This window comes from Hyla sarda, chromosome 9 (genome assembly GCF_029499605.1).
Source record: "Hyla sarda isolate aHylSar1 chromosome 9, aHylSar1.hap1, whole genome shotgun sequence".
Lineage (NCBI taxonomy): Eukaryota > Metazoa > Chordata > Amphibia > Anura > Hylidae > Hyla > Hyla sarda.
The window spans coordinates 146,094,137-146,113,706 of record NC_079197.1 but is presented as its reverse complement, the minus strand read 5'-3'; the positions used below and the strand labels follow the sequence as shown (position 1 = coordinate 146,113,706).

General features: G+C 44.9%; 1 protein-coding gene across 1 annotated transcript in view; it reads left to right on the top strand.

The window, feature by feature from the left end:
* The first annotated feature begins 737 nt into the window (after nt 1–737).
* Nucleotides 738–19,570, top strand: part of CLPTM1 (CLPTM1 regulator of GABA type A receptor forward trafficking) — a 40,716-nt gene continuing 21,883 nt past the window's right edge. Inside the window, exons 1-2 of the mRNA XM_056539673.1 lie at nt 738–894; nt 16,237–16,364. Coding sequence (XP_056395648.1) covers nt 868–894; nt 16,237–16,364 — 155 coding nt within the window. The 5' untranslated portion in view covers nt 738–867. The remainder of the gene's footprint in view (nt 895–16,236; nt 16,365–19,570) is intronic.

Below are 19,570 nucleotides of genomic sequence, written 5' to 3'. Positions count from 1 at the left end.
AGCTGGGAAAGGTGGGATCTTGCACCTAGTAGTAGGGATCTAGTAGGTGATGTCGTGATCCTGTAGTCCAATGGTCTTCAACCTGCGGACCTCCAGATGTTGCAAAACTACAACTCCCAGCATGCCCGGACAGCCAATGGCTGTCCGGGCATGCTGGGAGTTGTAGTTTTGCAACATCTGGAGGTCCACAGGTTGAAGACCACTACATTGTCCATAAGTAGTCATGTGACCCGGACTGACTAGCTTTGTGTAAACCAAACTGGCAATTACATGACCAAGTTACAGTAATGAAACTCATAGATGCAGCTGTACTGGAATAAAACACATGTATGACTAGAGATGGTGAGTGTGTATGATATGGGCAAAACAAAACCTGGAGCGCTTCTTTAAAACAAAACCAATGCAAAATATCCTACAGATAACTGCTCCAAAAAAAAAAGGAAAATGGACGCCCCCAATCCCATCTACACATCACATTCACAATTTATTCTGTGCGTCTCTGCCCTTATCAAGTATGGAGCCTAATAGCGCGCGCCGCCCTTAACAAATATGGCGGCGTCTTCCGTATGTGCTGGATTACAGGAGGCGGAACCTCGTCAGCCCCGTACACTGCCCTTCACGAACATGGCGCCCCCCCTTACATTCCAAATGAATCTTCCCTTCTCCAACATGTCGTCTGCTGCTTCAAGTGCCGGAGAAGCCCAACAAGGTGACCCAAAAAGCCGACGCGGCACGTCCCTTTGTGGTGACGTTGTCGGCTGCCATTGGTGGAGATTGAGGTAGTTGTGTGTGCGACTTTGTGCTTCCCCCGGCGGCTTTCTCCCGAGATTTCGTCGGCGAGTGCAGAGTGACAGAGCAAAGAGCAAGATGGCGGCGCCGGGAGCGGAGACTCAGGTGAGTGCACGGGGCCCGGCCTGTACTCTGCGGAGGACCCATAAGTGATGGAGGGGGGAACCATCCCAGAGTAGCCTCCATCACATGGGGACCCTCATCACCCTCCAGGTCACGTGATGGCCGGCATCTACACCCGGTGCTCCCAAACCTGTGACGACTACAACTCCCAGCATCCACTACCACTTATCTGTACCTGTGTACTTATAGGGCCCACCAGAAAAGAGTAGTAGAGGGTCTCTTTAATGCAATAGGTCAACAGTGCTAATTTCTTGCTAAAACAGCGCCACCCTTGTCCTTTGGTTGTGTTTGATATTACAACTCATCTCTATTCACTTTGCTGCAATACCACACACAACCTGAGGACATGAGTGGTGCTGTTTTTGCAAGAAATAAGCTTTTTTTTTTTTGTCCATTCCTTTAACCTGTGGCAAAACTACAATTCCCAGCATGCACAGACGACCAACGGCTGGGAGTTGTAGTTTTGCAACAGCTTGGGCAAAACCGCCATTGAGGTTGATGGACATGATGTGATCATGGCATTATCACTGCCCCTGGACCAGCGTTTCCCAACCAGGGTGCCTCCAGGTGTTGCAAAACTACAACTCCCAGCATGCCTGGACAGCCGAAGGCTGCATTGCCAGGTACAGCCGCCACTGAATTTACAGTACCACGCTGAAGCCGCAACACTGCCCCTTTAAGGGTCTATTCACAGTATTCTGCGCAGATTTGATGCGGAGGATTTGAAGCTGTGTTCATTCATTTAGTTTACATTGAAATCTGCAGCAGAAAATCCTGCGCATCAAATCTGCGCAGAATACTGTACGTGTGAATAGACCCTTAATCGGCTCCTCTGCTGACTGTCAGGAGTGGGACCCCCACAGATCACATATTGATGACCTGTCCTTAGTATAGTTCTGGAAAACCTCTTCAAAGGTGAAATCCGGCAATTAACAATTTATCCCCTATAAGTGTCTGATCGTAAGGGAGGGGTCCAACCTTTGGGCCACGTTTTCCAGAATGTGGCCCGAACTTTAAACTAGCGGTTGTCACATGCCAGACTACAGCACTCTTGTTTTCTCCGGCGCTCCCATAGGCAATGCGTAGATGGCTGCTGACCTCATGGTTCATACAGGGGGGGGGGGGGGGGAGGATTCAAGCCCCCCGTTCCTTAGATCGCAAGGGGTCCCAGAGGTCATACCTTTCACCCGCACCTGTGGGTAGGGGACAAGTTAATCCCTGCAGTGCCCCTAAAACATCGCACATAGCAATCCTCTATTACGTTCCTATTAGGCTGCGTTCACACGGCCGTCTCGACCCGTCCCGTTCTTCTCCCGTCAAAAATAAAAACGGACTTTAGAAAAAAAACGACAATAACGGATGCAAACGGATGTTATCCGTTTGGATCCGTTATTGTTCAATTAATAAACCAAAAAAATAAATAAAAAAATAATTTTTTGTTGTGAGCATGCTCAGAAGCGGATCAAAAAACTGATGCAAAAGGATGACATTGAGGGTGGGTTCACACGCTTTTTGTTTTTTGCGGGTTTTCCGCTACGTAGGGACGTTGAAGTCAGTAGTGACTGCAGCAGATTTTCCGCAGCGTAAATTCCCCCGCGGAAAATCTGCTTTGGACAGCCGAGAAGAACCCGCCCCCTTTCAAATGCGCAGCGCAAAACCCGCAAAAACTAAGTGTGTGAACGCACCCTAAAGGCTCATCCGTTTCCCATAGACTTCAATGTTTCAATTGCCTGTATCCATTTTTTTTTTTCTTCCGATTTTTTTGGACGGAATAAAAAATACTGAATGTGCCGTTTTTTTTCTGCCGTCAATAAATCGGAAATGAGTGCAGATGGGTACAAACGGATGTAAATGGGATTTTTTTTTTAAAACCCTTTTTAATCCGTTTACAGCCTGCAAGAACGGAACCGAAACGGGGACAGACGGCCGTGTGAACGCACCCTTATTATATTTATTTACAACCGGGTGTGTTCTGGTAGTTGAGCCCTGGGATGCAGACATAGACAACGATTCCTGAAGATGGCGCTCTACACCTTCCCGAGAGTGCTGGGCAGTGATTCGTCACGTTAGCCCTACATACCTGGAATAGCCATCTGTTAGGACAGTGTTTGCCAACCTGCAGCTCTCCAGCTGCTGAAAAACTACAACTCCCAGCATGCCCGGACAGCCGTTGGCTGTCCGGGCATGCTGGGAGTTGTAGTTTTGCAACAGCTGGAGAGCTCCAGGTTGGCAAAGACTGTATTAAGGAAGTACTTTGTTTGCAGTTTCTTGCTCATCCAAGCTGAACCCCCATAACGCAATAAGACCTTTGTAACGTGTGTTCTGTGTGAATTTAATTTCGGAATGTTTATTGGATGTGGAATACGTCACTTATTAACTAGTTCAGTGAAGGATTCATGGCTGATCTGTCTATTATATGTAGCAGAGGTGTGAAGGTACTCAGGTCTGCACCGTAGAGTCCGTACAAGATGTGGTAGAAGATAGCACTGGGCCGGAATGTTTTTGTAAATGATGCTGCTTTCACACTATAAAGTTCTCCTGTTAATAAACGGTCGTTATAATGTATTGTTAACGGACGTTTTATAACGGTGAATTAACGGATGCTAACGGCTGAATAATGTCTGTCCAAACAATGGGCATATTCATCTGTTAAGACCCGTTATAACATCAATCATGTAGGGACATTTAAACATCCCTGCCTACAGACTCCCACAGCCGGGACTACTACTACTACTCCCATCATGGAACAGACTTGTTTCCATGATGGGAGTAGTAGTTACCCGGCTGCGGGAGTCTGCTGGTGGCTGGGGAGGTCACATTAGTGTTTGTGCTACTGCCCCCATCATGGAACAGTCTGTTCCATGATGGGGGTTGTAGTACAGGGGCTGAGGGATTGATCGCACCGGGTCTCACTTCTGACACCCGATGCGATCAGAAGTTATCAAGCAGGGGAGCGGGCGGCATGGTTCGCAACCCTGCGATGTATACGATGTATTTTTTACTTTCATTTTTAAATTCCCCGCTGGGAGCCCTGAATGGCTGGTACTGAGGAGCCATTCAGGGCTCCCGCGGGGTTTTTAAAATGGACAATGTGAGGGGACATATGTATATTAAAAGTGTTGTGGGGGTGGGGGGTAAATAGAGCGCTATATATCTAGCCCCCCAGCGCATTAATAATAATGACCCCTGCCAGCGCATTTATATGTATATATCTATACCCCCCCCCCGGCGCATAATGTGACACCGCCAGCGCATTTGTCTTAAATTTCCATTGCAGCGCTATATGTGACAAGTATATCTATCAGATCGCATCCAGTAGCCGCCGGCCAGATGATCCTGACAGATATACTATTCATTCATAGCGCCGGCGGCTGCAGATGTATATAGATGTGCTGGGGGGCAGACATATAGCCTTATCTGCCCCCCACAGCGCTTCTATATACATATGCAGCCGCCGTGCTATGAATGAATAGTATATCTGTCAGGATCATCGGCCGGGCGGCTGCTGGATGCGATCTGACAGATATCCCTTATATCGCGCTGCACAAATGCGCTATATGTGACAAGTATATCTGTCAGCAGCGCATCCAGCAGCCGCCCGGCAGATGATCCTGACAGATGTACTATTCATTCATAGCACAGCGCCGGCATATGTATATAGAAGCGCTGTGGGGGGCAGATAACGCTATATGTCTTCCCCCCCCCCCCCCCCCCCCCCCAGCACATCTATATACATCTGCAGCCACCGGTGCTATGAATGAATAATATATCTGTCAGGATCATCTGGCCGGCGGCTGCTGGATGCGACTTGATATACCATTCACATATAGCACTGCAATGCAAAATGAAGACAAATGCGACAGCGGGTCACATTATGCGCTGGCGGGGGGGGGGGGGTATAGATGTATACATATAAATGCGTTGGCGGGAGTATATATTTTTATAAATGTGCCAGCGGGAGGCATATTATAAATGCGCTGGGGGGCTAGATGTATAGCGCTCTATGCCCCCCCCCTGCAGCGCTATATATCTTGCCCCCCCCCCCCCCCCCAACAACACTTTTATTATACATATGTCCCTCACATTGTCCATTTTAAAACCCCGCGGGAGCCCTGATTGACTCCTCAGTACCGGCCATTCAGGGCTCCCCTCGGGGGATTAAAAAATTTAAGTAAAAAATACACTGATCGCAGGGTTGCGGAGCATGCCGTCCGCTCCCCTGCTTAATAACTTAAGATCGCATCGGGTGTCAGAAGTGAGACCTGGTGCGATCAATCCCTCAGCCCATGTACTACAACCCCCATCATGGAACAGTCTGTTCCATGATGGTGGTAGTAGTACAAACACTAATGTAACCTCCCCAGCCACCAGCAGACTCCCGCAGTGGGGAATTACTACTCCCATCATGGAAACAAGTCTGTTCCATGATGGGAGTAGTAGTAGTCCCTCAGCACTGCAGGAGTCTGCTGATATCCCCTCTTCTGAGCATGCTCAGAAGTAATAACGGATATAATAAACCGGGTGCAAATGGATGACATAAAGGCTCATCCCTTTACCATAGACTTCAGTGTTAAAAATAACGGCCGTTAATTTACCCGTTTCTTGTGACGGAAGAAAAATTAGTGCATGTTCCGTTATTTCTCCCGTCACAACTAACGTCCGTTATTCATGACGGGCTATAATGGGTGATAATGAGTAAACGAAAAAACCCATTGACTTTATTGGGTGTTAATAATTATTTTTCAAACATACGTTTTAGGGATCGACCGATATCGTTTTTTTAGGGCAGATACTCTTTGGAGGTTAGGGCCGATAGCCGATAACGTATACCGATATTCCGGTATAAGTTAACGGCTATTTACCCCCCCCCCCCCCGGGTGACACCACTGCAGATCATTGATTTAAAGCGGGCGCTTTAAATCAATGAACTGCAGCGGCTTTTGCGGGGCTACAGACCGCTGCCGCCACCTGCTCCCTCCCCTGCCTGTCCTGAGTCCTATCACCGCCACCCCACCGTGCCGCACCGCCCCAGCCAGAGACCACCGCTGCCCCATTGCCTCCCCCATTCCCGGTTTTATAATTACCTGTTCCCGGGGTCCGCTCTACTTCTGGCTCAAGCGCCGTCCTCCTGAGCTGTCACTGTGCGCACTGACTGTGACGTCGCGTTGAGGACGTCACTCGTCATTGCGCTGCGCAGCGCACAGCGTAACACAGGACGGCGCAGGAGCCAGAAATAGCGCGGACCCCGGGTCCCAGGAACAGGTAATTATAAAACCGCGGATGGGGGAGGCAATGGGGCAGCGGCGGTTTCTGGGGGGCGGGGCATTATCGGATTATCGGCAAGGTAATTGCCGATACCGATAATGTCCAAAATCGTGAATATCGGCCGATATTAGGTCGATCCCTAATACGTTTAACGGGTGAACTCAATAGTGTGAAAGCAGCCTTAGACATATGGGTAGTGCCCAGTCGAACTGAGCGACAACAATTCTGCACCGCTCACCCTAATTGAGTGTCCCAAAGTACTTTTGGGCTTTTCCAGGTAGATTCTGCCAGAAGAATGAACATGTTAATTCTTACAACAGAATCAATATCTGCATAGGAAATTCTGCAGTGTGTAAACAGTAGGATTCCGCTCAGAATGTACTTCTTGTGCATGGGCCCTAATAGCTTCTATGTATACCTATTAGGCTGGGTTCACACTAGCATTATAAAACATGTTTTTTCCCTCCCCCCCCCCCCCCCCCCCCCCTGGCCTGACTTTGGGTCTGATGACCTGAGCTGACAATGCCCCTTTTTAAAGCGAAACTCCGGTCATGTTCAGACTGCCACTCCATAGCGCAAGACTATGGTGATCTGTATCTTTAGGCTATGGCAGTGTTTTCCAAACAGTGTGCCTTCAGCTATTGCAAAACTACAACTCCCAGCATGCCCGGACAGCCTTCGGCTGTCCGGGCATGCTGGGAGTTGTAGTTTTGCAACAGCTGAAGGCGCACTGTTTGGAAAACACTGGGTTATGGGGTTGCCAGGAGGTTTGAAGCGCAAGTCCAAAGTTGTGAGCCCGCGCCACCTTCAGCTTAAAGGGGTACTCCCGTGGAAAACGTTATTTATTTATTTATTTTTATTTTTATTTTTTTTTAATCCACTAGTGCCAAAAAGTTAAACAGATTTGTAAATTACTTCTATTAAAAAAAAAAAATCTTAATCCTTCCAGTACTTTTTAGGGGCTGTATACTACAGAGGAAATTATTTTCCTTTTGGATTTCTCTGATGTCACGACCACGGTGCTCTCTGCTGACCTCTGCTGTCCATTTTAGGAACTGTCCAGGGCAGCATATGTTTGCTATGGGGATTTTCTCCTAAAATGGCCAGCAGAGGCCAGCAGAGAGCACTGTGGTCATGACATCAGAGAAATCCAAAAGGAAAATAATTTCCTCTGTAGTATACAGCCCCTAAAAAGTACTGGAAGGATTAAGATTTTTTTAATAGAAGTGATTTACAAATCTATTTAACTTTCTGGCACCAGTTGATTTAAAAAAAATAAAATAAAGAGTACCCCCTTTAACCGTTCTACATGCTCATGTGTGGAACTTAGCTGAGCGTGGCACGGTTACCTTGGCAACTGTCACTGCGTCTCCCCCGCGGACGGGCTCACAACTACGCACTTGTCCTTTTAAACATTAGTAGTTACGCTTTAAATATTTGATGGCATATGCAACTTTTTTATTTTATTTTTTTTAGGATAAAGGGGCACTCCACTGAAAACCTTTTATTTATTTATTTATTTTTTTTTTTTTTATCAAATGGTCCCAGAAAGTTAAATTTTGTAAATTACTTCTATAAAAAAAAAAAAAAAAAAAAAAAAAAAACCTAATCCTTCCAGTAGCTATCCGCTGCTGTATTATCCACATGAAGTTCTTTTCTCTTTGAATTTCCCTTATGTCTGACCACAGTGTTTTATGCTGACACCTCTGTCCATTTCAGGAACTGTCCAGAGTAGGAGCAAATCCCCATAGCAAACCTCTCCTGCTCTGGACAGTTCCTGACACGGACAGAGGTGTCAGCAGAGAGCACTGTGGTCAGACTGGAAAGGAAATTCAAAAAGAAAAGAACTTACTTTGGATCATAACAGTAGCTGATAAGTACTGGAAGAATTAAGATTTTTTAATAGAAGTTATTTACAAATCTGCATAACTCCCCCCCCCCCCCCCCCCCCCCACGATCAAACACTTATCCTTGGATTACCCCTTTAACTAATCACATTGAAGTTGTTCATTCCCCCTGATAAGCATCTGGGTCATACACATGCATTCAGTCATCGTGTATTCTGAGGGCAGGGAACAGGCGTGTCGGGAGGTTCAGTCGCGTCACGTTGCACCCAGCTGTATAGTATTTTGCAATAAGGCTTCCTGTGTCCGGGCCCTCAGAACAACGCTTGGTCACAGTGCTACATGCAGTAGTCACAAGCCGTTTCCATTGCTGTGGTTTGTTTAGCTCTTTAGGCTTGGTGCAGGTTTCATTGGCTGCGATGGATGTTATTCTATTGAATCTGACCTCTGGAGCGAGCGGCGAATATTCCCGCCTGCATTTGTTATGGCCGGGTCACAAGGGGCGACGGCAGTGCTGGACACTGGGGCCATTGTTCTGCTGCATATACCAGGCCGACGTTCCAGAAAAGCAATGTCCACAAGTCTTAGGCTTTTGTTATGTTTGTGTTGTGTCAAGACAAAGGGAACCCGTCGGGTCCTGTTTGGTCTGTAAAAATCCCACTGTGCCTTATACACGGGCTGACAATGTATCCGATCATGTATCTGTATGCCAAACCTGATGCTACTAGTAGCAACATTCACTACCTAAAAAGCAGTGCACTATACAGTGATCCCTCAACTCACAATGGCCTCAACATACAATAGTTTGGACCTTTGTAACTTGAAACCAGACTCCACATACAATACTACGGACAAACCAGATCTGTGAAATGTGTCAATTACTGGAAGAACTGACCAATCAGAATGGGCATTCACTGGTAAACCTTCTGTATTACTGAAGTGTATGCACTGACTGGTGTCTGGGAGCGGCCCCTACAGTACAGGGAGGTATTACATGTTCTGTACTCTTTACCTGTATTACTGAAGTGTATGCACTGACTGGTGTCTGGGAGCGCCCCCTACAGTACAGGGAGGTATTACATGTTCTGTACTCTTTACCTGTACCAGGGTTACCTGCTTCTTTGGACACAGGTGAGGGCGGCTCCATGTTACTTTTTTAGGACATTGTGTACTGTACAGGACCCTGAAGAAGCTCCTGTCCTCTACATAGACAGTGATTCCAGCTTCCAGCAGATCTTTATTACTCTTATATGTAAGGACTTGCTTTATCTCTATTAGTTATCTACTTATTTTTCTTTAAAGGGCTACTCCGGAGCTTAGACATCTTATCCCCTATCCAAGGATAGGGAAAAAGATGCCTGATTGCGGGAGTCCCGCCGCTGGGGACCCCCGGGATCTTGCATGCAACACCCTGTTTATAATCAGTCCCCGGAGCGTGTTTGCTCCGGGTCTGATTATCGGCGACCACAGGGCCGACAGTGTGTGATGTCACGCTCCGCCCCTCAACGCAAGCCTATGGGAGGGGCTGTGACGTCACACACTGTCGGCCCTGTGATCGCCGGTAATCGGACCCGGAGCGAACACGCTCAGGGAACTGATTATAAACGGGGTGCCGCGTGCAAGATCATGGGGGTCCCCAGCAGCGGGACTCCCGCAAATCAGGCATCTTATCCCGTATCCTTTTGGATAGGGGATACGATGTCTAAGCACCGGAGTACCCCTTTAATCCTCACTTTTTTTCCTATTTTTGGATGACATATTGGGGCTTTAGAGCCAATTACCAGGTTTCCATAATTATGGTTTCAACATACAATGGTTTCAACCTACAATGGCCATCCTGGAACCAATTAATATTGTAACTTGAGTGACCACTGTATATGCAAATTTCTGCCTAAGAGTCATCTGGGCGGGGAGAATTGCAGTCTAGGCCCCAGCTCCGCCTCTTCTGTCTTGATCGACATTCATCCAACCTCTCTGCATCACTATTGGACACCTCCAAACTCCCACATGTGTGGTACCCTGTACTCCCCAGGCAGCTGCAAAACTACAACTCCCAGCCTGCTCGGCATGCAGGGGGATGTAGTTTTGCAAAAGCTGGAGGCTTGTTTTTGGAAAACACTGCTCTAAATGGACTACCCCTCATGCACGTATATTTGTGTATTTGTTCATTATATAGTTAAATATTTTTTTCTTATTTTACGTTTTTTTTTTTTTTTTTTTTTGAAAGCATTCTTTATATTAAATAATCTTGACATCTTGCACTTTTTCAAGCTTCTGGGGCTTAAAAACTTTTTATATATATATATTTTTTTTTAAATGAACTGGTGTAAATTACTTCTATTAAAAAATCTTTAGCCTTCCAGTACTTTTTAGCAGCTGTATGCCACAGAGGAAATTCTTTTCTTTTTGAATTTCTTTTTTGTCTGACCACAGTGCTCTCTGCTGACAGTTTGTTTCAAACGCTGAGCAGCAGAGTACCCCTTTAAGTTGGATTCACACGGTGTATAATAGAAGCAGCAAAATCCAAGTGCGTTTTAGGGCAGAAGCACGGCTGAGGTATGTCGCGTGGATCGGCATTTCTTCATACATGAAGAGATGACGGGTGAATGTCAGCTAATTCTAAGGGACAATGCCATATCGGCGCCCTGTTTGTCTGGTATCCGTTTTTCTCTGTATTGGAAACACTTCTTCCCTGTCTATAATACAAAGACGTCATGGGTTCCTGTGTACAGTCGGGTTGTGTTTAGCTGTAAACATGTTGTGGATCTTGGAGAGATGACACTGTGACTAGTGTAACACACACAATACCACAGTCACCTCAGTCACTGGGGGAGATGTGTTGGATATTGTACATCAGATCGGTTTTATTGCAGTATTGGGCACCTATGGGCAATTGCTGCTATTTCTAGGGTATAAAGGCTTACACCCCCCCCCCTCCCAAACTTCTTTGAAGAATATAGGATGGTGTTTCCCAACCAGTGTGCCTCCAGCTGTTGCAAAACTACTACTCAGTATGCCCGGACAGCTAATTTTGCTATCATTAGTCATACAGCGCCATCTGTTTCATTCCAGCACAGCTACATCTATGTACAGTGGTCCCTCAAGTTACAATATTAATTGGTTCCAGGACGACCATTGTATGTTAAAACCATTGTATGTTGGGACCAGAACTCTATGGAAACTTGATTATTTGTTCTGAAGCCACCAAAATTAGAGAGGCTTAAAGAAAGAGAAGTAGATAACTAATACAGATAAAGCAAATCCTTACATATAAAAGTAAGAAAGATCTGCTGGGAGCTGTAATCACTGTCTATGTAGAGGACAGGAGCTTCTTCAGGGTCCTGTACAGAACACACAGTGTCCTAAAAAAGTAACATGGAGTCGCCCTCATCTGGTGTCCAAAGGAGCAGCTAACCCTCGTACAGGTAAAGAGTACAGAACATGTAATACCACCCTGTACTGTAGGGGGTGCTACCAGACACCAGTAAGTGCATGCACTTCAGTAATTTGATTGGTCGGATCTTCCAGTCATTGACACACTTTGCATATCTGGACTGTCCGTACATTGTATGTTGAGTCTGGTTTCAAGTTACAATGGCCCAGAAAAGACCATTGTATGTTAAATAAAAACTACTGTATTTTATTACTTTATCTTGGTCATGTGATCACCAGTCTGTCTCTCCAAATGTTCCAGTGCCTAATGGTCAAAATAGGAGGTCAGTACCAGATCCCCTCCTGTTAGCTCCCAGACCCCACCGATTAGGCTTATGTCTGGTATTAACCCTTAAGGCACTGTGATTAGAGTTGATTCTGGCATTTAAAAAGGATAAAATTAATTTGCTCAGTGTAGCTGTGAGGAAGCGCTCCAAATGGTCTGTAGTAATGGAATGCTGATGACACTGATCCATGCTGTGCTATAGCATTGTTCAATCAAAAGATCAAAAAGATTGCAGGTTATAGCTCCTTATAGAGAATAAAATAGAGTAATAAAAAAAAAAATTACCTTTCTTTAGATAAGGTAAACAAAAAACATTTATCTCTGTGTGTGCGGAATTATCCGGACTATTTAAATATGTTAATGAAACCGTGCGGTGACTTGCGTATATGTAAAGAATCTTAGTCCAGAATTACAGATTTTTTGCTTTTTCAGATAGCAGGAAAAAAAATTAAGAAAAGTCGATCAAAAAGTCCCATCAATACAAAAACTGTACCAATAAAAACTACAGATAAAAGTACGAGGGGTCAGAAGAGGACAATTTTAAGCATCCTTATTTTCTTACAAAAAGTAATATTAACCTCTTAAAGGAAAACTGTCAGATATTTTCTCCCATCCACAGGTACAGATGGGCAGTGCGTGATACGCTGATTAAAATGAGCCCTACCTCGCCCGGATCTGCCCGGCCGTTCTCCCACAATTGTAGTTTTATTCTACGTGTATATCTTGCTGTAAATGGCACGGGCGGGGCTTCTGCAGGTTAACTGGCACTGACATCAGCGCCGCTTAGGAATATTCATCCCCTCTCCCTCCAGTTCTCCCTCTCTTCGCCGCTCCTAACTGGAGGGAGAGGGGATGAATATTCATAAGCTGCGCTGACGTCAGTGCCAGTTAACCTGCAGAAGCCCCGCCCGTGCCAGTTACAGCAAGATATACACGTAGAATAAAACTACAATTGTGGGAGAACGGCCGGGCGGATCCGGGTAAGGTAGGGCTCGTTTTAATCAGTGTCTCCAGCACTATCCACCTGTACCTGTGGATAGGACGGGATAAAATATCTGACAGTTTTCCTTTTAAGGAACTTTCATACTTTCATTTTTTCCTCCTTACCTTTTAAAAATCATAACTCTTTCAATTTTGCACCTAAAAATCCATATGTGGCTTATTTTTTGCTCCATCAATTCTAATTTGTAATGACGTCAGTCATTTTACCTAAAAATCTACGGCGAAACCCAAAAAAATCATTGTGCGACAAAATTGAAGAAAACGCCATTTTGTAATTTTGGGGGCTTCCGTTTCTACACAGTACTTTTTTCGGTAGAAATGACACCTTATCTTTATTCTGTAGGTCCATATAATTAAAATGATCCCCTACTTATATAGGTTGGATTTTGTCGGACTTCTGGAAAAAATCATAACTACATGCAGGAAAATGAATGTTTAAAATTGTCCTTTTGTGACCCCTATAACTTTTTTATTTTTATTTTTTCCACGTATGGGGATGTATGGGGCTAATTTTTTGTCGTAATCTGAAGTTTTAGCAGTATCATTTTTGTTTTGATTGGACTTTTTGATCACTTTTTATTTTTTTTATAGTATAAAAAGTGATCAAAAATACGCTATTTTGGACTATTTGGATTTTTTTGCGCGTACACCATTGACAGTGCGGTTTAATTAATGATATATTGTTATAGTTCTGACATTTACGCACACGGCGATACCACATGTTTATTTTTATTTACAGTTTTTTATTTATTTTTTTTATAGGAAAAAAATTCATACTTTTATTAGTGAAGGGGTTAAATCATCTTTAATCCTTGTGCGTCCTAGCTGAGCTAGACACTGCTGGGAAGCTTTCACTCTAACTTTAGACGCGGCGATCAACTTTGATCGCTGCGTCTAAAGAGTTAATGCCGGACATCTGCATAAACGGCGATATCTGTCATTAGCCACGGGTCCTGGCTGTTGATAGCAGCAGGGACTGTGCGGGTATGATGCGAGCTCAGCTCCTGAGCTAGGTGGACTTTCCGCGCAGAAAATCCCCTACAAAAACTAGTTTCTGGACGATCACTCTTCCTCCTTGTGCGTTCCTTTCCGATTCAGACTCAGAAATTCCGACGTTTGAACCCGGCCTAAGGGGTTAAGATCTAGACATGTATCGCAAAGTAATAAGAATTGATCAATTGGTGGGAAAATATCTGAAAAGTAATGGGATCCTCGACTACTTTGCTCTTAGGATGATCTCAATCCTACAAAGCCGTACAGACGTCTCCTCCCTATTAGACCTTGTTCACACCTACTCTAAGGGTCCGTTCACACGTCGATAACTCTCAGCGGGTTTCTGCTGTATGTCTCTCTACCAGCCGCTTCCTTGGGTCTGCGGAAAACCCCACATAGTGTCAGATTTTAATATTGACTGCGGACCCAAATGGTGGCAAAACTCACTGCAGATTTTCTGCAGCAGGAAACCTGCTGAGAGTTGACATGTGAACGTACACGTACGGCGTCTTTTGTGGTAAACTTTGGAAAATCAGCCGACCAGTTTTCCGATACCACAGCGTGCACCCAGGGATGTGTTCAACTCAATGTGCTGCATGTAGTCTGAAAGTGAAGAATTAAAGGGGTAGTCCAGGCAAAACCTTTTATATATATATATATATATATATATATATAGATATAGATATAGATATAGATATAGATATAGATATAGATATAGATATAGATATAGATATAGATATAGATATAGATATAGATATAGAGAGAGAGAGAGAGAGAGAGAGACACACTGCGGAAAGTTAAACAGATTTGTAAATTACTTCTATTAAAAAATCTTAATCCTTCCAATAGTTATTAGCTTCTGAAGTTGAGTTGTTGTTTTCTGTCTAACTGTTCTCTGATGACTCACGTCCCGGGAGCTGTGCAGCTCCTATGAGGATATTCTCCCATCATGCACAGCTCCCGGGACGTGACATCATCATTGAGCAGTTAGACAGAAAACTTCAGAAGCTAATAACTATTGGAAGGATTAAGATTTTTTAATAGAAGTAATTTACAAATCTGCTTAACTTTCCGCAGCGAGTTGAGATATATATATATATATATGGTTTTGCCTGGAATACCCCTTTAAGGTAGATTTTCTTCTCTAAAATACATGCCCACACACACACCGTTTTGCGGTAAAACTGCATACCAGCGGGGTTTTGGCCACACGAAGACACTTTACATGTAAATTCACCCTAAGGAAGTGTTTAGTTTTATTACTTGTATTATTATCATGTCACATTTGCAGGAATACACTTGTGTGTGCGCGCGGTAGATTTCCCTTGTAAGCTTCAATCCTTCTGGGACCCGGTTCCCTATGATCTGACTATTCTTGCTAAAGTTTTTCTACATGGAGCAGCTTAACCCTTTACCGCCTGAGTTCCGCGCTGATTCTGCACGGCACATAAGCCAAGTGGCATCATTATTGTTACTGAATCTAGTGGGTATGACCTAGCAGTTCTGTTTAAAGGGGTACTCTGGTGGAAAACAATTATTCATATTTTATTATGATTATAATTTTTTTCAAATCAAAGGTAAACAGATTTGTAAAATATTTTAAATTAAAAAAATGTTTAATTTTTTTAATTTTTTTATTTTTTTCCCCTTTGGGAAGGGGGTTGGGATGCATATAGAATAAAGAGTTGAATAATGTTATGCAAAACATATATTATAAAAATAAGTTAAAAACAAACAAAACATTTTTGAATCCTTCCAGCACTTATCAGCTGCTGTATGCTCCACAGGAAGTTCTTTTCTTTTTTAATTTTTTTTTTCCAGTCTGACCACAGTGCTCTCTGCTGACACCTCTGTCCATGCTAGGAACTGTCCAGACCATAGAGGTTTGCTATGGGGATTTTCTCCTGCTCTGTACAGTTCCTAAAATGGACAGAGGTGTCAGCAGAGAGCACTGTGGTCAGACAGAAAGGAAATTCAAAAAGTAAAGAACTTCTTCCTGTGGAGCATACAGCAGCTGTTAAGTACTGGAAGGATTAAGATTTTTTATATAGGAGGAATTTACAAATCTGTTTATCTTTCTGGCACCAGTTGATTTGAAAAATATTCTTTTATCACCAGAGTACCCCTTTAATGTACAGTACTGGCGGCTATATGTCAGTGATACTTATTTGCTCTCAACAGTCAGTCACAGTGACCTCCTGCAGGCCGCCTAAAGGCATGCTGGGAGTTTTCCCTGTTATCACCCATTCATCCTAGAGCAGTTTTTCCTAATCAGGGCACCTCCAGCTGTTGCAAAACTAAAACTCCCAGCATGCCCGGACAGCCTTCGGCTGTCCGGCCATGCTGGGAGTTGTAGTTTTGCAGCAGCTGGAGGCACACTGATTTGGGAAACACTTCCTCAAACGAAAATGAATAGCAGCAGCCTCTCTGCACTCGTGGATGGGTTTATCTAGTTGATCAGAACACTCAGGATCTGTTCTTCTTGTCTTTTGTATTTTCCAGGCCAGCCTCAATGGCTCTGTCGGGACTGAAGCAGCCATCGCCCCTGACCAACAGAACGCACAACAGCAGCAGCAACAACAACCGCCACCCCCTAACGCATGGCAGGTGATTAAAGGGGTCCTCTTCAGGTAAGGGCTCTCTTCTTCTTGCCTACTGCGAAAGTATCATATCTACAGATCACAGATATCGATTTCACCCTGTGGGTTTAAAAGGCTATTCCGTCATCTGGTAGAAGAAAAACAGTTAAAAAAAATAAAATACGAAAACGCTGCAGAAGCATACAGCACTGCTTACCTGTCTTCCCCAGTTCTGAACCCCAAAAAAGACCATTTTGTTTTGGCAGGCTTAGCCCTGTACTTTTGGGTTGAGCAGTTGTAAAATAACTCAATTCTGAGAATACATTGCTTTTTCCTTAACTTTTCATCAATCACCCTGCAGCAATCCTGCTAGTTCCCTGCTTAGAGCTGTTGCAGAAAATCTCATTTCACAGCAAAATGGCGCACTTTATCGGTGAGGTTGCAGCACCTGCTAATTATTCCCTGTCTGCTCCTCTGCTTGTCTCATTGTTCAGCACAAGGCGGCATGCAGTGAACACTACCTTATTCTTCCCTAAATGTCTCCTAAAAGATATAGAAAAGGTAGGTAGTGATGTAGCTGTAGGGGCTGTTCAGAGGTGATGACATTATTAAAGGGGTACTCCGCTGCTCAGCGTTTGGAACAAACGTTGGAGTCGGCGCCGGGAGCTTGTGACGTCATAGCCCCACCACCTCATGACGTCACACCCTGCCCCCTTAATGCAAGTCTATGGGAGGGGGCGTGACAGCATTGAGGGGGCGGGGCGTGATGTCATGAGGGGGCGGGGCTATGACGTCACAAGCTCCTGGCTCCAGCGTTCGGAACAGTTTGTTCCAAACGCTGAGCAGCGGAGTACCCCTTTTAAGGGCCAAGGCTAGAGCTCAGAGACCAGATGCAGCCAAGCCTGCTGATACCACACTGACAATGGAAGGACTACACAACTTCCTGTCAGAGGTAAATCACACAAACGCATGCTGAAGCCAATACAATTTGTGATAACGTTATATATCTTGGGGTCTTATTTAACCCCTTTCCAAACCCATGACATATATGTACGTCATGGGTCAGGTGGGCATTCGTGACGCGGGCCCACAGGTCAGGTCCGCATCATAACTGGGAGATGCCCATAACTGGGAGCTGACTTCTGCTGGTAGTGATGAACATTGGAGATCGCTCCGATGTCCGTCATTTAACTGGTTAAATATACAAATCACAGCATTTAAACATTCCATTTATTGCCGCTATTCCCTGGTTTCTAATGGTCCCATGGCCTGTGGATGGCCTGTTCGGCAATCAAGGATACCGTTCTACATACAGGACCCAAAGACTGTGGACTCCATTCCAGAAGTCTCCTTCTGCCGCTCTCGTCATTCGGTCCTCATGCTGAATCAGACGAGTTCCTGGAAGCATCCGGAACAACGTTCTCGGAAGAGTATAGGAAAACAGACCCTATACCCATTTCCTCTTGGACCGGGTCTCCAAGTGGACATCTCCTCCCTGGGGGGTTCTCCGGTGTCCTGATTGTCTAGTCTGCCTCTCTACCTCTGGCAAATATGGCTATCCTAACAGATCCTGCGTGTTTAGAACCCTCTGAACTCTCCACGGGATTCTCTCAGGTACCTTCCTGAGGACATGGCCACATTGCTCTGCAAGTGCTGCAGTTTTTGTTTGTACCACATCCTCGGCGGTTGCCAAGGTTTTTTTTTCGGCTGCCGGCAATTTGGTCGAGATTAAGGGCACAGTGCTGACCTGTATTACACTATAAAAAAATAAACATTTCTTATCACTGCGTGTGTAATCGTCCAACTATTAAATAATGATGTTCCTGATCGTGCACATTTGAAGGCATAAACTCCAAACTTGGGGATTTTTGGTCACATCATGTCCCCCAAAAAAATTTAATAAAAAGTCATATATACACAAAAGTGGAACCGTTAAACTACAGCTTTACTGACCCATAGAAAAATTATTTCCCACAAAATTGCGCAATTCCATATTTTTTTTTTTTAATTATGTCTTACATATATTCTCGCTCTGTCATACATTTTATGACAACATAAAGTGAGCCAATGAAAAGTACAATTTGGCCCACAAAAAATAAGCCCTTATACAACTTCATCATTGGAAAAATAAGTAATGGGTCTTGGAATGTGAGGAGGAAAAAAAAGTCAAACATTTTTTTTTTCTTGGTCATTAAGGGGTTAAATACGATTTCTTCATTGAGGGACACACTATTGTAGGATGTGGGCATTGTCTACAGATCCTTGTAGACTCGGCAGCTATCTAAGTTTTGACAAGGGGGTGTGCCGGGGCTGGTAGCGGTTCAAGGCACACCGGGGGTGTGCCACCAATTTTCTTGCCGCTGGACACTTGCTAAGTCCGCTTTTTGTGTTTGGTTGCAGTCTCGGTACCTCACTACCTCGTAAGGTCAACAACACCATGTCTCTGTTTTTTCTATAGGAACGCTTCTGCGGCTGTGTGCCTCCTTTTTTTTGGCAGGTGCCCCAAAAGGGCGAAAGTGTATTCATCCTCACCCCCAATGTCTCCGGGTATCCTTCCAGAGTTCCTACCTTTCTACGCTGGGTGGCTCAGTCGTCTGAGCCTTTGGGCAAAGGCCAGCATGGCTCAGTTGTCGCAGCGTCTGCCTCTTTCTTCCAAGGGCCAGGGCTTCGTCCCTTATGTGGACTTATCTCCTCAACTGTACGTTGATGCGCATGCACCTTATGGGCATTCCTGGTCCCTTGGTTTTACCTCGCTCAAGTGTCCAGGATTTCTCCAGTGTCCCGGATTCCTCCAGGGACTTGCTCCGCTTCTCCATGCCTTTCATAGTTTTTTATTTTATTTTTTTATTTTTTGCAGGGGTTGCTATTGTAACCCACTGGGACTCTGCAAGACCAGTGCCTGTGTTCTCCACAATTGCCTCTTGTTCCCTCTCCTCTGGGAACCTTTGCGGCGCATTATCTCTGCCAAAAGGGTGCCTTCTCTTTCTCCCCTTACTTGTGAGGTGTCTAGCTGGATTCCTAGTTTGCTTAAGCACTCAGGAGATCCTGCTGGTTATGTGCCCACGGCTTACTATTGCACTTTCTTCTTTTTTCTTGGTTGCCTGCTGTTCTTACAACCTAGACTCTCTCCTCTGCCGGAGGAATTTATAGAGTCTTGTATGGCTCAGCTGTGGCGGTCGGGCTCATTTGTGGTGTGGTTCATGCCATCGTTCTCCTCTGGTTGGCGGGTCCATCTTTCCTTCTGAATCTGTCGGTCG